The 17,741-nt window shown below is 36.6% G+C and overlaps 1 protein-coding gene across 4 annotated transcripts in view; it reads right to left on the bottom strand.

Moving 5' to 3' along the window:
* The window catches only part of LOC128998737 (aminopeptidase N-like), a 58,549-nt gene that overhangs the window by 6,021 nt on the left and 34,787 nt on the right, over positions 1–17,741 (bottom strand). Inside the window, exons 5-12 of one of the 4 annotated variants that reach the window (XM_054425063.1) lie at positions 15,364–15,441; positions 14,530–14,856; positions 12,021–12,183; positions 9,640–9,802; positions 8,824–9,089; positions 7,368–7,563; positions 6,333–6,607; positions 1,794–1,987 (exon numbers count right to left, since the gene is read on the bottom strand). In XM_054425063.1, coding sequence (XP_054281038.1) covers positions 1,794–1,987; positions 6,333–6,607; positions 7,368–7,563; positions 8,824–9,089; positions 9,640–9,802; positions 12,021–12,183; positions 14,530–14,856; positions 15,364–15,441 — 1,662 coding nt within the window. Of the gene's footprint in view, positions 1–1,793; positions 1,988–6,332; positions 6,608–7,367; positions 7,564–8,823; positions 9,090–9,639; positions 9,803–12,020; positions 12,184–14,529; positions 14,857–15,363; positions 15,460–17,741 lie in introns of all 4 variants that reach the window. The other 3 variants (XM_054425062.1, XM_054425065.1, XM_054425064.1) reach the window with 3 other exon arrangements.

Genomic DNA, 17,741 nt, shown 5'->3' on the forward strand with positions numbered 1-17,741 from the left:
AGGTAACTAAGCGATTCCTTCAGAAACTTGTTCAGGGGGCTTAGGGTGTTAACATACCAAAAGTCCTGACTCCTAGGGGTGGAGGGGGAAAAAGGGGGGGAAAAAGGTACGCATTTTAGGTTTTTTGATTATATCTCGAAAACTATCAACTTTTTGTATACTATAGTAAAATATAAAATTGAAGAAGATTAAATTTTCTACAAGAAAAGTATATAATGTGTTTATTTTGGTTCAACAGATTACGAGTTATAACTTATTTAATTGATATCTTATTAAAATACTCCTTCCATAAGAAATACATGTAAATTAGTATGCGAAATGGGGCGAATCCTATCCGCCCAAAGGAAATATAACTGATATTCTGGAAATCTTGACAAAATTTCCAGTAATTTGACACTTTAATCATGAAATTTTGTCAAAAATTAAAGCAAGGGTGAGCGTTTAAAAATGGGATGATTTAAGGTTTTTTTTTATATTTCCAATAAAAAAACACCAAAACTAATTATAAGATTAGATAAAGTTACCATAGTTTTGAACAACACAAATTCAGCTGGTCAAAGATCGTCCATTATAATCGATCCAGGAACATAAGAAAAATATTATTTGAACCATAATTTTAAACATAAATCTATGTTGAAATGCTTAAGCCACATTTAAGTGGGAAATCTGGAGTCTTAAGGAGGATCTCTTATAGTAATTGGAGTTTTTTGTGTACAAAATGCAAAACCTTCCTATATATTTATTGATCTTTTAATCAGTGATTGTTCTAAGGAGGAAATTATAAAGAAAATTTTGATTTCTTTTAAATTTGATGTAAAAGGATCATAAAAGAGTATAAAACAAAAAGCATAACAGCTTTAGGAACTGTTAGTTGGAAATTTTCCAGTTGTTTATAGCGGTTTTAGCGAATTTCCCTATAGGGAAGTAGCTATTACCGTAGGTCTCATGGTAAGACCTAGGCCTGGGACCGATTTACTTTTTCATTTTGATGTCCCCAGAGGCCAAAAACACCATTCGTTCAAATTTTTATATGTATATATATATCTATTATAGATATATATATACAGTATGTGTGTCCGTCTGTACGATAACTCGAGTAATTTTTGTCCGATTTTGATAAAATTTGGTTTGAAGGTGTAAGGCGGGATAAACTTGAATGAGTTCGCGATCCAGCATGATCGAACCATGGGAACGAGGTTTAACTAATTTTTTATCCTTAAAACACAAAATTTATCAATTTTTCTCCAGACCTTTTTAAAGAGCTTAAAAAACAAATAATTTAGTATATCAAAGTGTTTTTGTATGGTGAATGGTTACGGAGAAAATTCAAAAAATTGTTAATTTAAAATTCCCATGTTATTCTTATGGAGAATATTGCAAAATTTTGTAGTTGGCTTCTTTATGGATATATTTTGATCAAACCTGGCGGATTTATTTATTTCATACTAAGCTATTGATGTTTTAATAAAAACACACATTATTAGTTTCCCTGTAGCAGCTAACCAGGTACTCGTTAAACATAAATGTTAATTTAATAGCTTAATTGAAAATCATCCAGGCAAATGGAAATTCGTTTAGTCGGCAGGTTTGCTGCAGCGGGGGTATTTATGTTTACCATCAGTAACATTCAGTCGTGATCGCCAATATCAAGTATCTTCACAATTCATGGCTCTACCTTTACAAAAAAGTAAAAATGTATGTAAGGTATTTTTGAATTGGTTGAATTTATGACCAATACATTTTCAAAGGCCAGTGTTCAATTAAGTAAATACCATAAATTAAATAGCACTTACTTATGGTACTTAATCTGGGTTTCTTTCCATTTTAGATACAGTTCTTTAGCTTTCTTATTACATTCAGGTATGTTGTATTCACAAGCTGCTATCATGATGTAGTTTATTTGTACTATGTCTGTTTTCCCATCATTAGATTTACTCAATTCGTTGGCTTTTTCATAAACTTTGGTCATCAAATTTGCCATGTATTTCTGTAAGAATAAAACAAATAAGTGGAACAGATGCAGCGAAGGTAGCCTATTTCACACTTTTTGGATCTCACCTGAGATATGGCATAGAAGTTTGGGGGGGGGGGGATCCACTGCATTCAACCTAGAAGGCGTTCTCGTCCAAAAAAAGAGGGCAATCAGGTGTTTGGTTGGCATTGGACAACAAGACAGCTGCCGTGGACCGTTCAAAGGACAAAAAATACTCACCGTGGTGTCAATCCACATCCATCAAACCATTCACATGCAATAGCCACCCAACAATCCAGACATAGGGACCTACATCACAACACCAGACATGCACTAGGTTTCACCCTTCCAATCCATAAGCTATCATTTACTGAAAGAAAACTATCCTACAAAGGAGCTAAATAAATACTATAACCTCCTTCCAGAACAACTTAAACAACAGAATAATTCATCCACTTTCAAGAAAAAACTCACAGACTGGCTGCTAAAGAACCCTACACCAAAAAAGAATTCATCTCATGACCTTGAAATATGAAATTTTTCTGTAACCTATACCTGTAAATATGACGCTGTGTTATTCTCAACCAATATGTTAATAAAGAATATTGTCTATTAAGAATTGATTGAAACTTACTTTATTATGATAATAATTTGTGAGTAATTATATTTTATTTAGTATTTCAATTCAATCTAATCAGACAAATAACAATTACATACAGGCCCAGTCTGGCCAGGGCGGCTGGTCGGCGATCCCCGAGGGCCTCCGGCTCAAGGGGGCCTCCAAAAGCCAAAAAATCAATTTAAAAAAATTTAGTTATAATAAAAAAATATTTGTTTAACTATTTCACAGCGACGTAGTCTTGCAAAAACAATTTTTAATAAACAATACTCTTTTTTAAATTGAATTACAGTTAGGGGTTGCCCCTAAGTACACAGTGATAGTCACTCGGTACTAGAGGATAGTCACCGATCTCACTGCAACGCACCGTTCGAATCAGCTCAGTGCCCAGCGCTCCGCGGTAGTGACGAGACATTGCCGTGCCGGCGCGTCTGTGATATGTCTGGTGTGGTGTCTGGACTCAAGCAGACAGCTTAAGGCCCCGTTTAAGCACCAAGAGCGGGAGCGGGGCGATAGCGGGCCCGCTCCCGCTGTGAATGGGACTGTTTATGCACGAAGAGCGATAGCGATAGCGGTTGGTTAAAGGAGAATGGAAGGGGGACACAGTCTTGCCAACTCAAACTCTGCCAAATAATTAACACAACTATTTGTCCTAAGTGCACGTGCGCGTGGGTCAAGTTGGCAACCCTGGCTTCAGCCGCTCCCGCTCCCGCCGTGCATCAACAGTCCCATTTGACTCAATGTAGTTGAAAACCGCTCTATCCCAAGCAACCGCTGCGATTTCTAACTACACAGCGGGCGAATTAGAAACCGCAGCGGTGGGTCAACCGCTATCGCTATCGCTCATGGTGCATAAACAGCCCCATTTAACTCAATGGTGTTAGAAATTGCTCCCGCTGTCGCTACCGCTCCCGCTCTTGGTGCATAAACGGGGTCTAGCGCTTGTACTAGTATAGTGATGGGACAACCGACTGGAAAAAACTATCGACTAGTCAATTTGTCAATCGGTTGTTTTTAAAACCAGTGGTTTTTTTTTCAGTCGAATGAAAAACCGAGAGAATTCCATTATAACAACAACTGGTGGCGTTCAATCGGTGCAGTGGTTTCAGTCATTGCAAAGAAAATTATCGAATATAATTTTACTTTAAACATTGGAGTTTTCCCGCTTGATTCCTATTGTTTGTTGTCATTTACATTAATGTTTTGTAACTTTGGTATAAAACGTAATAGAATGACAACATTTACAATTAATTAAAAATTTTTAGTTTATTACATGACTGCAAGATTTAAATTATTCAGTAGGCCTAATGTCTCTTACTCAGTATAACAAATATTCCTATTTATTTGTTACCTGGTTTTTAAAACAGATTTTACTACAGGCATTAAAATCTAAATCATCAGTATATAAAACACAGTGTCTTGGCAATTTTACATTTCTTTAAAACAACAAAAATAAATGCAATTACATTTTATGTATCATACCTAAAAACTGTTCCCAATTCCTATCTGTCAGTTTATTTACAACTGATTTTATTCGACCAGTCAGCCTCATCTCAACACCAAAAGGTCGAGTATGGTGATACGACTAGTTTAATCACCGACGACTGTTTCCAGTCATTCATACGTAGTGTGTTATGACGTATTGTTTAAAAGATAACTAACACGTGAATCGTTCAGTTTATAAAATGAAACGTGTGCACCCAAGTGGCGCAAGTAAAATAAAAATGGATAGGAAATATTTCAAAATAAAACAAATTAAAGTCAAACTGTTTGAACTTATGGTTAGCAGGTTAGCTGGTTTCAGTTCCGATTCTGCTAACAATGAGAAATTGCAAACAGGCAGGCAGAAATCATCAGAACTTTTTTGTAAGCCTTATAACGTTTAAATTAAAATACTTTTGATTATTTCTGTTTGTCTTTGTTGCTGAAGTACAACTATGGAGTAAAGTGTGTAATAAACAGTAAATGTGGCCCATTCATAGATGTATTCAAAATTCAAAAGTGGTACGTGATATCCTTTTTTACCATGTATGGCAAAAACTCCAAGAACTAGGTTTTGGTCTTATTTTTAAATTGAAGACTTAAAACAAGTTTATGAATAGGCCTTTAAATTTTATGGCAGCTGTAGAGGTGAATAGAAATACGAGCAAATTTTATATCAAATTTAAATTGATTGATACCTTGGAATTAAATTTATACATACAAAGATTTTAATTTATGGAAATTTAGCAATTATTAATTTAATCAAAATTATCAAAAACTTTAAATCATTTAAAACCACATTAGGCCCCTTTTATGCACCTGCGGCATGCAGCAAACATATATGCTAACTAATTTTTGCCGTGAGAGCACCCCATGGTCCTTGTTTTATTTCTGGCTGGGGGCCTCAAATCAACATCTAGCCGAGGGCCTCCAATGGAGCCAGACCGGGCCTGATTACATAAACACACTGCAAAGAGCAATAAGAGTATCAAAAGTATTTGTGTGATAGCATCATTCTGTTTCCTTATGCGGGTTTTAAAATATATTTTGGTCACAACATTTTTTGAAAATCATTGCAATTTTAGAACTATAATTTTATCATTTAGAATTTTAAAATTATTATTTTTTTAGACTGAGAGTTTGTGCAATTCTTAAAATGAATCATCAGCTGTTTTTAAGAAATTAAAATCACGATCCCAAATTCTAAGTGACACGACGAGTGGTAAATGGTCCTGCGCTCCTCTCCAGACTGACAAAACTCACTAGGTAAATAAGGAAAAAATCAAGGGTGGTCCGTAAAAAGTCACATTTGAGATCCCATTGAAACACTTGATGACCAACTAGGTCATCTGCAACTTTCACAGCACCCAAACCATACTGTGGTATGGCCAAGAAAACAGCGATGCAAACTATCAACTTTTGGGCACTCCATGAACACAAGAGGAATTTTCTGAGGACATCTTGTGAATGTTCACAACCCTCTCTGATCTCCCTTCAATCCTCCCCACAATTTATACAGCTTAAATTGTTTCACGCCTATCAACTGGTGATGGACTTGAATAGCAATTGACGCCTCCAATCAACAAATGGACACCTCCACTCTTCATACTTGGAACTAATAATTTATTGCACTTGGGTGGAAACCAGCTAGAGTAGCAGTGGATAAATTGGTGTTGCTCTCAGATGTCTACTTGCTCTCTTGGCCGTTACGGGAGCTCGTATAAGACCTTAATTCAAAGATAGCACTTGTAAATTCCTGATACTTTCTATACGGAGCTTTCAAACTCTTCTCTTCAATACACCCTGGACCCCCTCTATTATGAAACCCTCCCCCAACAACAGTAATTTCCGCATCCACCCCCAACTGCACATCCTCCTGGTGTGAACTTCACAGCAGCAGTCCCTAATTGTTCTAACCGGAGGCTCAACTCATTCTCTTAGGGCTCATATTCTTCGCCAAGGTGGGTAGGACCCAAGTACCTTAGGTTCTAAAGTAACCCCCTGAATCATTATGCTTGGGTATTACTCAGAAGAACCGTACTGTGGTTATACTACCTGTTTAAGATCCTTACTAACCTATGTTTTGCTCATAGATAGTTTATTTATTAAGAACATTTTTAATATTTTTATTACACACTTTAACTATTTGTGAATAAATCAATTTAAATCTGTGTTTAAACTTATTCAATATAACTGTACAGTAAATCAGAAATCTCAAGAGTAATTGTGTCAACGTCAACCAGAAACAAACAAACTCACCTCAAAAACATCATAGTCAGCCATCCTGGCTATTTTTTCTCCAACAATTTTAATTCTGTCAAGAGCAACCCTCCAAGGCAAATAATCTGTTTCCTGCTTTAAATAATTAATTATTCCAAAAGCTGTTTTGTAGTTCAGCTCATGAGTAAACATATCCCATGAATCAGTCAGTAGCTGAACTCTATTCAGCTCGTCTATTTTGTTGAAGTCTGGTTGTTTCAAAGCAGCTGCTATCAAATCCCAGTTTTTAGTATCATATTTTATTCTGTATAAACCTGAAAAACAAGTAATGTGTCAGATTTGTTTATCCATGGAAAAATAAATGAGTTAGCATATGCTGATGACGTAGCACAAATAGCCGAGAGTATAAGTGACCTGGAAGCATTAGCACAAGTATTTTTAAAAGAAACACTGAAATATTACAGGTAAATGAAGATAAAAATAACAATATGAAAATTGGGAGAGTAGCAGAGCCCAACAATTCAACACTGCATGTTATGGGATGGTTTCAAAATTACTAAAGAATTTAAGTAGCTAGGAGTATCATATTACCAAAATTTTACGACTATATCTACTTTTTACTTTTCAGCCCAGATTCAGGCCTTAGTCCAATGTGGCAATCGACTATGTAGTGTTTTCTCAGAGTGTTTGTGTGTTTTTTTTATTGACCAGTAAACTTTCAACCAAAGGGATATGCATCGTTGAATAGTTTGAAAAAATCTTTTTACAGCTTGGATTGTTGAACAGATTGTTTCTGAAGTTGTAAAAATCTGAAGTCTGGATTTTATGAAAATTATTATCATTGTCATTATATTCATTTGAATCTTTTCATACTGTGTTGCTGATCTCAGCAAATTTTACTCTTAACACAGATATGAAATAGAAACAATAACCAAAAGTAGCAATCTTCTTATTCAATGTGTTTTCGTGCAAACTTAATTTATTTATACATTAGTAAGCTGCCATAATACATATCTGAATTATTCCTAACTGTAGATCAATTATTAAGGATTTTAATTAAAAATGAATTATTACCTGCCATTTTATTATTTAAAATAACCCATTCCTTGTCCGTAGCTTCGATCTCAAAAGTCATTGTTCTCTCATCACAACTAAGCCAATTCTCAGGCTTGGTATTACTAAACTCAGGCTTTTGGGACGTTGAATAAGTAAGCGGTATCCACCAACAATCTTTGTGCTCTGAAGGGTTTTCTTCAATTACATAAAGTTGCTAAAACAGAAAGCAACACACCTAAAAGCACGTTAAGAGAAGACAACCCCAACCCAGACTGTTCAAGAAGTCTGGACCGACCTTTAGTCATAAGATGAGTTTGAATAAATTAACAAATGAGTTTATTTCCATTTATAATCAATGAAAGCATGAGTTCCTGAATAACAAGCCATAGTAATAAACAAATACAACCTAATTAATTGTAACTTCATGAATGTTCTCTAGGAATATTTCAATAAAGAATTAGTCTTTATTGTCTAAAAGAAAGGTTAATTTTCAACTATTAGCAGTATTATAGTTTAATAGACATCTCACAGAGTGTGTTACTGTACCAATTATATTTTCTCCCCAAGTTTTGCTATTGCTATATATATGAGTTGGATATTTCACGTGACATCAAAATGTACTATGCTTAACTATATTTTTCAATTTCAGCTGGACTTGGTTAAAATGTTTGTGTATTCGACAGAAATGAGCCTCTGTATCTGGCTCAATTTAACTAGTTCTGCTTTTATTCTAAGACTAGCATATCTCGAAATTGGGAATGGGATGTCTGCTGCTATAAAAAGTTGAAGATCCAAGATAAGGAACCAATCATTGGCCATTGAAAATTTTAAAATTTCAGTTCTTTTTCATGAATATTAATTATAGATAAATATATTATATTACCCTTTGTGGTATTGACAAAACTATACATTCCATCCCAATGTTATTAAAGCTACCACCAGTTTTCCAATAAAAATTGACGTAGTTGTACTGAGCCACCAGCAGAGTGTGCTATTGTAGATTACTGATTTGTGACAAATACGTCAACCTTTTTACCAAGTCAAATTGAAATAGTAACTTATTGTACTATATCATATTTTATGACATTTTCAAATAAAATAGAATCGCAAACTCTGCAAGTGGTTCATTAATTATTGTTCTTTTTCAAAACATTTTGTTACAGCTGGTCCATGTAAATGGGATGTCCAATATCCAAAAGTCAATTACAAATTACTGAATTGCATCATGTTGGACAGGGTAAATTGAATGTGTTGGGTAAATGTTAAGCACAGTTCGGCCAAAATTTCTGTGGGTGGCCATAACTGGTCGGATCTAGGCGGGGGTATTTTAGCGAAAAATGTTGTCTTGCTACCAAGCGTTGTTTTAGTGCGGCTAGTAGCGACCTGTCCGCGCACACAGAAGTTTTGGCTGATCTGTAACTTAGTGACTGTCAACAATAGATGGAATATTCCTTTTCACAACTCTTTAACTAACCTGGGCCACTGTGATTTTATTTGTTGCATAATCTCTTGTCGCTATGACAAGTGGATAAGAAGTCTTTGTAAGCCAGTTTTCCATAACATTTTCCAAACTAATCCCTTCTTTTATAAGCTTTGGATCCTGTACATTGTTGAACAAACTTTCCCATAGGTCCTTGGCTGTTGCACTTGAAAACTGATATTTAGCAACAAATGCTTGTAATCCTTTTTTAAAAGTATCCTCTCCAATGATCATGGACACCATTCGAATCAACACTGGGCCTAAAATGTTGAAAAATGACATTTGTTTATTTCATACCTGATTATAGTAATCCAAACATTACACATTGCAGTGAGTGACTAGTTCGGGTACTAAAGAGGTGCCATCATTATTCTGTACTAGGACATGTTTGCCATCTTTTGCTGAAGACAGTATAGTTTTTTTTTTTCAACAATAAAAAAAAGTTTAATAGTTAGGAACCAAAACTTGTTGCCAACTCCAGTCTGTCAATTACAAGCCATAAGATAACCATAAGTAAATAACTACACCATTAAAATATTGGGCTACAAAATTTATTTTCTATTACCCTTAGTCGTTGCTTTCTATCTTATATCAAACTAGCTTTGCTGTTGATGCATGTCGTATAAAAGAATTTAATTCCCTCAAAACATAAAACTTCATTTAATTTTGTATTGAGGACAACTTGGAGACAAGTTTTTAGACTGAGAACAAAAAGGCAACTCATTCATATATGTGCATTTGCAGCATGTATTCCTATATTTTAAAGATAAAACTCGGTTCCCTGTGTTTTAAATAACTTAATAATGTTACCTTTATGAAAAAATATTCCTCCTTGGAGGTAGTTTTCTAAAACACTTTCTGGATTTTTGATAGGCATTAAAACTGTGTGGAAAGAGTTTCCGGGTTCTTCCTTGTAAATGTTTAAAGTCTGGTGTACGAAATACCGACTGGCTATATTCCAACCGGGATAAAGCTGTAAATCAGAATTGAATAAATAGATCAGAACTTATAATAAAAGGATACTCCAGAATTATGTCAGTTTGAGTTGTTTCAGTTTTACTGAAAAAAAAATTAATGCAGTTTTCTAACTGCCCAAGATGAAAGTGTATGCAATTCTTTTCTTGAGTTGATGTTTAATAGTTAAAATCTAAATGTTATTTTTCTGTTAAATCTTTTTCCTAAAGAGGTTGGCAGCCTATTTTACCTTGCATTTGCCTGTCCAAATGGGCCACAGAGGCCTGTGCATTGAATGTATTCCAAGGGGGGAGAAAATCAAGGGGTGAGCCAGTACAGTAAAAGGGTGAACTATACTGATATAAAGTAGTGGCAAGTACCAGGATTTGAACCCACAAAATCGCTGCCTTGAGCCCAAAGTCTGTAGCGCTACCAACTGAGCCACTGACTCACCATATACATATACATTATTTAGATGCATTTAACAAAAGTTAACAGACAACATACATAGAGTGCGGCAGAAAGGACTAATCAGTTTCATATATCACTCCTATCTCCCCCTCCTGGGACCACCACTGCAGTTGCTATCTTGGTTGGGACCAGAGATAATCAAGGTTATACCGTGTGTTCATATTTAAGGAAACTAAAAGTAAGTGGTTGCAACACAAACAACTTTTCTATGGCGGTTTTTATTCTGTGCATCACCGACACAATGCAATTGTGGGTTAAAAAGTAAGAAGAAAGTGATAAAAACTGAGTTCTGTGAGGACACTGGGAAATGTGTTTGCACTAGGAACATCATTTTTGCGCAGAATACAGATAAACTACCACCAAAAACCTTGTTGTGTTCCCCAATCACTGACTAGTTTTTTTTTTTTATTCGCACTGTAAAAGAGGGTAGCCTAGGCAAGCTAGGTTGATGACCTGTGGTCAGGCCTTGCTTGCTATGAAGCGTGCTGGAGGTGTTTTGGTAAACACTGGGTGCTTTGCACTCAGTAGCTATCGGATCAATAAATAGGCCATCTGAGGTAGAGAAAGGGGTCAGTCACCCAGGGCAAGGTGCCCAGAAGAGTTGGGTGAGTACTGGTTTCTCTGTCTCAGGGTTAGGCCCTTTAGTCACAAGTTTTTGTAAGATACTTTGTTTGATTGGATTACGAGGGAATAGATTTGTTTTTGGGGTTCATAAATTTAAAGTTCTAGCTGCCTCCAGAACGTTTCCTACCAGCCATTCATTAGTGGGGTTGTTAGCAATAATTGTTTTATGTTTGTATAGAATAGTAGTTTGCTTTGAGATAATAAAAGGTTTGGTACGTTGAATTTAATCTGGTCCTCTCATTGAACACTGACCCAGCTCATAACTAGAATTTCATAAGGTTAAGAACTGGGTTTCACTAAAGCTACGCTCCCATGTGTATATGCAGGATAACCTGAGGAAGTTTGAGGGGGTTTTCTGCATATCACAGCACACACAGCATAACCTCAATGCTGTTTGGTCTCAACCATGATAACAACTGAAAAAGTATGAGGGGCTGATGAGAACGAGATCAACAGTGTCCGTTTACACCCTTCACAGCCGAAGCACTACTCAAGTGAAACTTCTTAGTCCGTTATGCTTTACCTTGCATTATAAATTTTGAATTTGATATCATATCTATGATTTTTCTTGACTGTCTAGTCTCAATTTGTGGGAAGGTTAGCCGCTGGCACTTAACTATTATTACCACATGGTAAACCCAATTTAAAGGTTACAGAAAATTGTACAGAGGCGGAATGCGATAAAGAAAGGGGTCTGCAAAGAAAAGCTTTATCAGGGAATTCTCTGAAAATTTTAGTAAAATGGAGTGCTCAAAAACTAGGTTTCAATGTATTTCTGAAGACACACAAACAAGTGAAGTTACTCATATTGAGAGAAACTTTTCTCTACTATTTCAAATCCCCCCATGCAAAAAGTATTGAAGCAATCTTCGGGGAAGCCTTTTCCTGCCCCAAAGTTTAGACTAGGATCAGAAAGCTAGATTTGACACCACATAATCAAACACACCCAATAATCCAACGCTGTGAGAAATAAATTATATTGAGCGATATGTCAATTTAATTTGCACTATGACAAGATCTTATCTGGTTGTGGTTTCTAGTCCAATTTTGCGGTCCAACCAGAACCAATCAATTAGAATAGGTATACGGATTGTCAAGAGTAAACTGTGTTGAGAAAAGCTTTATGCATCTGTATTGCTCACATGGTTCACGGCAAGTGTGGCTAGATGTTCAGACAATGACCAGGAGAACCAATAATCATTCCACCAACTGAAGGTGACCATACCATCCAGCCACATGGTAGCCACGTTGTGTGCCATTCTGATGCTCTCTTTCAACTCGGCATGTTTAACCAGCGTGTTTTCCCTAAACAAAAGAATCAATGAATACAAAAGAAATATTAATCCATCCAAACAAAAGAAGATGATTTGGCCCCTTCCTGATTATACTGAAACAAGTAGGATTCTTATTTTCTTAAAAAAGTATATCTGCAAAACCGTTTTTTATGAGTTAGTATCTGAGCTGAGTATTCAAGACTTAAGAATAATTGTGAATTAGGAGTGAATATTTTATGGGTTTAAGGGAAAATAGTTTATTACAATGGAAGAGTCAGACTTATTTTCACAGTAAAGTAACAGGAAATGTGATAAATTATTGTCATGAACAATTGCATGACCATTATGACCATAAAGAGCACAGACCAGTTGCCAGCGTAACCAAACAAAAATCCACCTTCGCACAACATTTAATTGACTTTAATCATACAATGGGAAATATTGATGACAGCTTGGAAATTCTACACACTTGCAGAAAAGGGTAAAAGATGGACACTCTAGAGGAGTATGAAATATACAAAAGTTTTAACAACGTTAACACCCGTGAGACTATATTAAACGAAAAACTACAATTCAGTTCCCACACCATTTTTAATTCACTCATCAATAACTCCGTCCATCCTACAACAGCTGATCCTTGCCCAATATCTCTTTCTCTCTCACACAACTGATAAGCATAAGCTGGTCTAGTCTGTCCCTTGCTACCTGTGCGGTCGGTCATCTTTGTTAGAACAGGCCTGTTTTTAAATGTTTAACTGTTTTATGTATTTATTCGTGCCCGTACTGTGTTTATTTATTCTTCTGACGATGTTAACAACTGATCAACTCTACACTATGTACCTGAAGCTGACGATGGTGTTTTAACACCAAAACATGTCCTGAATAGACATATTTTATTTTTTTATTTTTTTTTTTTTTTTAATAGAGGGCCAGGCTTACAAGTTACCATGGGATTGCATCGCAGCTAGAACAGCTTATTGTGCACCCTCGTTCACAGGTCCTCATTCTCCGTCAAATCCCAGGTCCTTGGTGAACCGTGAGAGCCTCTTGACTATGGTGACCTGTTCTTCCCTTTGGTCTCCCATCAATAGGCCAAGGGATCTCATACGCAGACCTTGTAGGGCTGGGCACCTAAATATACCTTCACAGCTTTCACAAGGTCTCTGGCTGGGGCAAGCCGTAGCGAGATTTCCCTGAAAGGACTCAGCTCCTGAACTTGCTTGACCAGCCAATCCTTTGTGGCTGCGTCAGCACAGCCTCCACCTTTCTTCCTGGAGGCCTCATTAGAGTCAGCTTTGGGGGTACCACCCTTGACCTGCTTTTTCCCAGCATCCTAGTTCCCGGAGGAACTGGCTTTACAGGCAGCAGAGTTAGGGTGCTTGGCAGCCCACACCAGCCTCCTCTCACTTCTGGATAGCACCTTTTCGCCTTTGGCTAAAGCATCCGCTATCCTCCGTCTTTGCAACTCACCCCTGGAAAGTCGATTTTCGTACGAGGGATCTCATACGCAGACCTTGTAGGGCTGGGCACATAAATATACCTTCACAGCTTTCACAAGGTCTCTGGCTGGGGCAAGCCGTAGCGAGATTTCCCTGAAAGGTCTCAGCTCCTGAACTTGCTTGACCAGCCAATCCTTTGTGGCTGCGTCAGCACAGCCTCCACCTTTCTTCCTGGAGGCTTCATTAGAGTCAGCTTTGGGGGTACCACCCTTGCTCTGCTTTTTCCCAGCATCCTAGTTCCCGGAGGAACTGGCTTTGCAGGCAGCAGAGTTAGGGTGCTTGGCAGCCCACACCAGCCTCCTCTCACTTCTGGATAGCACCTTTTCGCCTTTGGCTAAAGCATCCGCTATCCTCCATCTTTGCAACTCGCCCCTGGAAAGTCGTTTTTCGTTCCTTTCCGGTTTCTGCGAGCTTGTCCATTTGGGTCAGACTGTCTACATTGTTCTCACGAATACCAGGTATTTAAGTCCACCTCCCCAGTGACCCGATTAGAGAGGTAAGGGGTGTGTACGACTGGGTTACCCCTGGTTCCCAGAAGGCTCCGTTAAGACACTGAATATTAGGCCCCCAGTGCCACAAGACTCTTGGCACGGATCGCATTACACCTTAGTCTAGGGCCCCCCTCACTTGGTTCTGTAGGTGGACCAACACCCAGTGGCAGAAGGTAGCTCTCCGCAGCTAACAAGTGAGAGTTGGGGTTTAGGTTGTGGCCAATCTGCCGAACCAACCCCGCATGCGAGGTTTGGCCGGAACGGCGCGAAATTTTCTCCCACTCACTAAACCCCCATACCTTCCGACATATTTTATTGAGCTGTGACGGGAATTACGTAAGTAATTTAGTCTTACATTTAAGATTAAATACACTCAGAAATACTTACTCTTCAATTATCATTCCGAAAGTAGAATCGTGCCCAGAGCTTGGAAATGACACCAAATCCAAATTTGGAAGTGGACAGTTCACGCCAAAGTAATCTTTGTAGAAATTTACAGAGGGTAAAATCACTGAAGCTACAAATTTATTTGAGTCTTCTACAGCAACCTTTAAGTTAATAAGGGATGAACCCTGTGCCCAAACACGGAGAGGGGTAGTTGTTCCAGGAATCATAAGTTGATCCATCTGAAGAGGTGAGATCAGAAAATTCACTTGATGAGGGGAGATGGGTGGAGTTCCTTCAAATGTGTACCAGTTTATTCCAAACTCTCCTCTGAATCAGATATTAAAATCAGATTAATACATAATTACTAATTAATAATCTGGGAATCCTTTTTCAACTTTTGGGCAAAAATTTCAGATACACAAAACTTTTTTCCCAATCGTAAATAATAAAATGAACTTTTCAGCGATTCAAGGGAAAAGCAGATTTACCTATAAAATGTATTATTTAATCCAAATTTTTTTCTTGAAGAATAGCATCTAGTGACTCCTAATTTTATGCATTTATATGCCTTTTTGTGAGGATAGCAGGGTAATTGAATGAGTAATAGGCTTAACTTAAAATTTGTAGCTCAGAAAAATTTTGACAGCTGTAGATTAGCTACAACGTGAATATTTAATTTGGCTGTTTAGTGCAATATTTTTACACTGAATTTAACTAATACTTTAAGGGTATCGGGCTTGTATATTTGTTTCATTAATCATAGTTGTACAAAAGTATTATAGGTTGTTTGAACTAAATATTTACATAGAGTACCTCATTTTGCCGCTCACATACCTTAATATTTGACTCTTCCACAATATCAGTGTTTGAAGTATTTTGATCAGTATCGGTACATTCTTGCGCTTGATTTCACTGGAAAAAATATTCTCTCTGAAATAATTAACAATTTCAAATGTGTGCTATGTACTCGTATTGCACATTACTGTTTTCTTTTGTTCCAAACAAAATCCGATTCTAAACATAGTATGGTAATCCTTAACAATTAAGATTAACAATTTACTTAGCATTGAAAATCATACTGTATTTTTGGGCTACGGGGAAATGGATAGTTTTACATTCACTGGAAACAGGATGGCCACTAAAGTGAATTATACAGGGTGAGTTTAAAGTCCTTTCCCCCAACTTTTTTCAAAACAGTATAAGTTAGAATGGTTAAACTCATCGTATCTTTGTTAGACCTATCTTGTTTTTCATGGGTTCATTAACTCTCAACCTCTAAAAGGGGGGCGGTCCACAAGGAGTAAGCCGAGATTCTTAAATGTAAGCATAGGTTGATAGTATTTACATAAACTCAATTTATCTCTCAATTTATTTTCCTGGGTTCATTTAAGGATTGAGTCTAACAAAAAAAGGCAAATTATTTCTTAAAGGGATTTTATTATGTCCAGGTTCCTCTTAGGATATTTTATGTCTATTAGAAAAATTGAGAACTTTAGGATGATGGTCAGTATCACTTTTTGAGGTTGATAAAGATTAAACATGTTCAAGGTGAGATGTAAGGCACAGTAAGAGCTGTCTGTTAAGTTAGATAAATCTCAGCTAGAACTGTCAGTTAAGTTAAATAAAGCTTATCATTAAAATGATTTATTCAAGTAAAACTGTTTTCAGGCCTCCTCTCCATAAGGCAATCAAAAGAACTTATTTTCACTACATTTTAGGAAAGTTAAGTAGGTACTTTTGAGCCTCGTGCTACGCTTTACACTATAAGGAAACTAGTTGGGTACGGGGTTCAAACTTGGAAAATCAAAGCCAACAGAGAAACAATTATACAGGGTGAGTTTTAAATGAGTTCCCCCCCCTACTTTTTTCTACATTTCTTAAGATATCAACTCCGGACCACGTCAGATCATTTTAGAGTAGTAAGTACTTCATTTTGACTGGGTATAAATTTTTGGCCGCCATCTTGGATCCGCCATATTGGATACAAAGTTTTTTTTTCAAATGTAAAGGTAGGGTTGTGACCCATCGTTTTAAATTAGATTTTTATGCTGAATACGATGCTGCAACCCGTTTTTAAAAATCTTGATCCATTCTAAAGTTATGAGAACTTTTTATAACATTATTTTTAGCCCATTTTAACATTGTGCATTTAGAAACTAAGAACATAATCGCAAAATAGTGCTAGATAAAGATTTATGTATATTATGTGGTGTATACTTATCTTTATCTAGCACTATTTTGCGATTATGTTCTTAGTTTCTAAATGCACAATGTTAAAATGGGCTAAAAATAATGTTATAAACAGTTCTCATAACTTTAGAATGGATCAAGATTTTAAAAAACGGGTTGCAGCATCGTATTCAGCATAAAAATCTAGTTTAAAACGATGGGTCACAACCCTACCTTTACATTTGAAAAAAAAACTTTGTATCTAATATGGCGGATCCAAGATGGCGGCCAAACATTTATACCCAGTCAAAATGAAGTAGCCTACTTACTACTCTAAAATGATCTGACGTGGTCCGGAGTTGATATCTTAAGAAATGTAGAAAAAAGTAGGGGGGGAACTCATTTAAAACTCACCCTGCATATTTAAGTGACTATTGTTTAGTGAAATGTTGACAGTTGAATTTTTTTTACCATCTTGGGGGATGGATGGTGACAGTCTGGCTGAGGACTGTAGGGGGAGGGTGGGCCACAATGGAACGTGGGCCAAAGTGGAACAACCATGTTTTTTTTTTTAATTTGGCTATTCTGCCAACTGCTGCACTCTGTGATTGAACTCGAAAACTATTTGTGTACCCATAGTTTATTGGTGCAAATGGCTGCCTCCAACTAAGGAAGAGAAATAATTCATGTTTTGTTTTTGACAACTTAAAGTTATTTTTCCAGGTTATTTCTTAACGACATTAAACCTTCCATTTGCATTTATGAGAGGTAAGTGTCACACACCAGTATAAAGAACAATTCTTTCTAAAACGTTTAGACTAGTTAGCATATTTGTAAGAAGTTCTGAAGTGGAATTAGGGTTAGTTTTTGTGGTCAAACACCCATGAGCCACGATGAGACAATTGATGTTGGGCCACAATGGAACAGTTCCATTGTGGCCCAACATAAAGTGTCTCATTGTAACCAAAAATATTACCTATTATTTATATGTTTTTAATTTAATAGTTTAAGACCAAATTAGGGGCGTTTTCCATTAAATTATT

The sequence above is a fragment of the Macrosteles quadrilineatus genome, unplaced genomic scaffold (genome assembly GCF_028750875.1).
Source record: "Macrosteles quadrilineatus isolate MER2022 unplaced genomic scaffold, UCM_ALF_1.0 Scaffold_7__1_contigs__length_78375512, whole genome shotgun sequence".
Lineage (NCBI taxonomy): Eukaryota > Metazoa > Arthropoda > Insecta > Hemiptera > Cicadellidae > Macrosteles > Macrosteles quadrilineatus.